The sequence below is a fragment of the Pholis gunnellus genome, assembly GCF_910591455.1.
Source record: "Pholis gunnellus genome assembly, chromosome: 2".
NCBI lineage: Eukaryota > Metazoa > Chordata > Actinopteri > Perciformes > Pholidae > Pholis > Pholis gunnellus.
In genome coordinates, this window is record NC_136536.1 from 22,989,538 (window position 1) to 22,994,545 (window position 5,008).

Consider the following 5,008-nt stretch of genomic DNA (forward strand, 5'->3'; position numbering starts at 1 on the left):
TTTTACAGAATTATTCTTTATTATGCCTCTCCCAGGACTCGATTTATCGGTTTATGTTGCCATGTATCGTATAATATTCCTATGGTTAAAACGTTGCAATTTCACACAATAGCACTGTTTCTACATGCTCAGAACAGAGCAGGAGTTGACACTGAAATCCAGTTGCACAGTCTTGAGCAGAACTTTTTACTGGAGAGCAACAAAGCAAATTTGCCAAAATACAGAAACAATTTCACTAAATCAAAAAACATAGTCCACACATACATTTCTATACCTAATAATGTATGCAATCCACAGTGATTGGAAATACTTAAGTTCATATTCTGGTATTTTATACTTGAAGGTGTATTTTATTATTCAACAAAGTTGGGGGACCACAAGAATGGAGTAGCAGAGGTGACATGAATCCTGGTCTCTAGTATGGGTCAAACACTGGATCCTACGTTCCCAAAATACACTACGCTGATTGAAGGATAACCCCAATAACATCACCGGGGTTATTTATTGTTTTTACTTTGGAAAGCTCCCTCCAGAGCCACAGAAGACATACTACTGTCTCCACATACTGAGTAGTATTCCTCGTGACCAGTACACTGTACTGAACTTATGTAACATATTTAGGGTGCCCCTTTAAGTACAAACTTGAGTATTTTCAAAAAACAAAAAAACATCCACTTGATACTTATACTCCACTACATTTTAGTAAGCAATATTGTACATTTTACTCTGTTACATCTATCGGACAGTTCTAGTTAAATTGCAGATCAATATCTTACAATCAAAACATATGATCTATGAAATGTGATGCATTCTCATGGATCAAAATACCCAAGCAGCATGGCGGGATTGACCTGCTGCTCCCATCCTCCATCGGACCCAGAGACCAACCAGTACTCCTACACTGGAGCACGACTTGGTCCCATCTGAGTGCAGCGTAAACCAACATTATGTCTTGAAACTAGATTCTGACACAAGGTCCCTCTACAACAGTGGTCCCCAACCACCGGTACCGGGCCGTGGGTCATTTGGTACTGGGCCGCACAGAAAGAATAAATATTATATTATTTCCGTTTTATTATTCTTTCTTTTTTTTACGTTTTATTTTGAAAAATGACCGGATTCTCTCGCAATTTCATCCGCCTCTTTCATCCGCCTCTTGACATGTCAAGACGCGCTTCTCGGTCACGTGATACGCTACCTCAAAAATTAAGCCCGCAAACTAGCGAAAATGAGTAAAACACTTTTGGAGAGCTTCTTTGCAAAGGGGAAAAGGCCACTAAGGAGACAGAAGAAGAGCCGACAACTTCCAAGAAAAAGAAATCTTCATTTAACCGACAATATCAAGAGTCTAATTAAATATCAGGAGTAATTCTCACGCGCCAAACCCGCTCTGCGGAATATGTGGCGACAGAGGAAGATCAGCTGCTGGAGATTGTAAATGACGGTGGCCTTAAAAGTATGTTTGAGACAACAACTCTGCTGGTGTTTTGGATTAAAATCAAGGCTGAATATCCTGAGCTCGCCACTAAAGTACTGAAAACCAGCTGCTTCCATTTCACACATCATATCTTTGTGAAGTGGGATGTTCTGCAGTGACAGCAATCAAAACAAAACGCAGTAGACTGGACACGAGGAACACACTTCGGGTGTCATTGTCTCCCATCACCCCCAGATGAGACCGTCTCGTTGCAGAGAAACAAGCTCAGGGCTCCACTGATTCAGCGTTATTGTGAGTTGTATATATTTATGCATTTTTTCATTTGTTTTAATGCCGATCGTATCATTTTATTTCGTCGGGTTTATCCGCCACACGTTGAATGCCGGTCCGTGGACATATTGTCTTACATGAAACCGGTCCGTGACGCAAAAAAGGTTGGGGACCTCTGCTCTACAAGACAGGGCGACAAAGATTAGGTAACAATGCAATACTGTACTTTTGTGGTACAAGTATGAAATTATTAAAATCAGCTCTATCTTGACCAACTAAACAGCTAAATCTTTCATTTAACGCATCAGTAAGAACAATGAAATGAGGCAATATATAAGTATTTTGACTTTTAATATGTTAAGGCTGGTCTCATCCAGCATTCATAGCCTACAAAAAAGAATGCGCTGTTATTTGTAGATATTCCACCAAATTATTTAGCATGTTATCCACGTAAATATGGAAAAGGGAGTCTGAAGACAAAGACCACAAATACCTACCCAGCGTGGGAGGGAGGTGAGGCGGAGGGGTCCAACAAACATGGATCTCTCACCCAGGAGACCGTTGTTTCTTCCCCATTTGAAACGAGAAGTCAACGTTGATTTATTTGTCACGTAACTTGCGTAATCATTCTAACCCAAACGACAATCTATTCCTAAACTTAACTAAGTATTATTTTAAAGACACTGTGTGCTTGTTAAGAGCAGAGATTGATACCATACGAACCGTTGATATGAGGATACGTTGGTTGAGTGAGTAAGCATTTTGCTTGTACTCCTTGAAGTACAACTTTAAATGCAGGACTTTTACTTAAATGATGGATCTGAATATGTATTCTACTACAGGAACTCCAGCTACTGTGGACTTTATGTTGTTGTCTGAATCCTCTTGTCAAATGTGTCTTTTAAATTGACACAAGATTCAGAACAATGCGTCTCGATAATGTAAACACCATATGTTACATCGCTGCAAATCACATGGCTGATACCAAGCACCACTTATTGTGTATGTGAAATGCTGTCTAGGCATATAGAAGCTATAGATTATATAAAATGCAATCCAACACTAAGCATTAGGCTGTACCTCCAACTCGCCATACCCAGGATTATTCACAGAGGCACTGACTTTTTCTGCTGTTGGCTGCTGCCCCATCCCATTTACCTTCTTAAGCCAGTCCTTCTCCACATACGCTCTCACTTCCCCCACTGTACACCTTTTTCCTACATCCAGGGCCAGGAGCTTTCCGAACATCTCCATGGCCTCTGGAGTGAACCTTTTCCACAAGGGAGGAACGTCCTCCTCAGTGTTGGGTCTCTCCTCCATTTGGCACCAGTCCGCGAACTCTTGGTAGAAGTCATCCGAGTCCAGGCAGCACTCCCAGGGGAAGTAACCTGTAAGGATGCAGAAGATAACCACCCCGAAGGCCCAGGTGTCCAGGCTTGGCTCCACGCTAAGTGGAGGAGTGGTCACTTCTTTCTGGCCCTCCATCAGGGCCATGGTACAGAGCTCCGGGGCCATGTAGGGCAGGGTTCCCGTGATGAAGCGTATCAGAGTGCCTCTCTTCTGGGCCAGTCCGAAGTCCGCCAGCTTGACCTGGCAGCAGCGATTGTCCAACAGGAGGATGTTTTCAGGCTTGATGTCTCGATGGACCAGGCCGTGGCTGTGGATGAACTCCAGAGCACTGGCGATCTGGAGGACACAGCGTTTTACCGAAGATTCTGGGATACCCACCTAGAACAATCAGACAAAGGAGGGTTGGGGCTCTTTGAGACATTTTCAATGGAGCCAGAATAAAAATGTGAGCTCTCATCACAAAGCATGGCTTTAAGAAAGAAAGGAAGAATGGCAGGTTCCAAATGTCCAGACTTTCAGGTGTACTGTGCACAGGGTCATTGTTACAGTTGATTTCTACGCAATTCATTCTTTTGCCGGCTAAAGAAAAGTCTGTAGAGAGTCCATATAACCCACCATTCTGGACTATTAAAATCATAAATACGGATTCTCCACTTAACATATAAATTCCTTGCTGTAAGTTTTGAGGAATGCCTCTTTACCTTACCGTTCAGGACCTACATGTATATGTCGGTTGCGGTCTGACAATTGAATTGATCTTTTTCTCTCTGCGATGTTTTTCTGCCTGCAATGTTCTTTTTCAAAGGCAACATTTATACTTTGCCACATGGATAATGGCAATCAGATGCAAAACTTTATGAGCGTGTTTGGGCCGTAATATCATCCGAATCAGACCTTGAGACGGGACGGATAGCGATTGCAGGTGACGCACATTTCATGGCTCGATCAACGGCCGTAACCCATTTTTGCCAATGTTTGACTCACCTTTGGCTGGATGACAGCAAACAGGTCCCTTCCGATGACAAGCTCCTGGGCGAAGCAGTAGTGCTCATTAGACTGGAAGGCGATACCAAAGAGGCCCACGATGCAAGGGTGGCAGGACAGGTGTAAGGAGATGCAGTACTCTCGCAGAAAGCCCTGCAGCTTAGTCGAAGCTTTGGGCATCACTTTCAAGGCCATGGGAGTTCCTGCAGATCATAGTTTACGTTATTATTATCACTGTCCATGCACATCTTCTTTGTCTTAGAGAAACTCAGTCAGTAATGCCTCTTCAGTGAAACTGTGCTGTATACTCTAACAATTTGCATTGGCTGGAAGGTCTTGGAAAGGTATTGGTTTTTCGTAGATTGGACTGTGTGCTCATTTTTGGCATTTTCAGCACATCTACGCAAAATTGTAACTGTAAAAAAAATGGCTACGTTCTTGCTTTGTTCTGGGAGAAAAGAGGGCTTTGAATGAGCAAATGTAAAACATTTCATTACATGACTAAATTACTGTAATTGGTGATGGAAAATAAGGAAATTACTACAAGGTTATTCTTCGCTGGAAGAGATAAAAAAAATGGAAGTGCGGTCATACCCCTGAAGCGATGTGTGACCAGTAGCACTTTGCCGTATTTCCCTCGGCCGATCTCCTTGATGATGTTGAAATGTTCCTGGATCTCCAGCTGACCGAGGCTCTGTGCCGTCAGCTCTATCAGCTCGTCAATCAGGCTGCCGTCAACGAGGCCCAGCTCAATCATCTCTACCCATACACGGACAGGACAAAACCAATACTCTTCCACAAATCTTAGGAGTATGAACACACACAGAATTTTGACCATTGTACCAAAACAAATCCAGCATTTTTTAACAAATCACTTCCTGTCAGTTGCTTTCCATTTATATAAAATGGTCACTAAATAAAAAACCATGTCAATAAATGACAAACTCTGGCACCTTGAAGCTCAAA

General features: G+C 42.6%; 1 protein-coding gene across 1 annotated transcript; it reads right to left on the reverse strand.

Annotated features, from left to right (window-relative positions):
• Nucleotides 1–920: 920 nt before the first annotated feature.
• LOC306709080 (serine/threonine-protein kinase SBK1) lies at nt 921–4,799 on the reverse strand (the record flags this gene model as incomplete). The annotated part of the gene is made up of 3 exons (XM_079177107.1): nt 921–3,436; nt 4,043–4,245; nt 4,637–4,799. The coding sequence occupies 3 exons, from the start codon at nt 4,797–4,799 to the stop codon at nt 2,771–2,773; spliced, it is 1,032 nt and encodes a 343-aa protein (XP_079033233.1). The 3' UTR covers nt 921–2,770.
• Between the last annotated feature and the right edge of the window lie 209 nt (nt 4,800–5,008).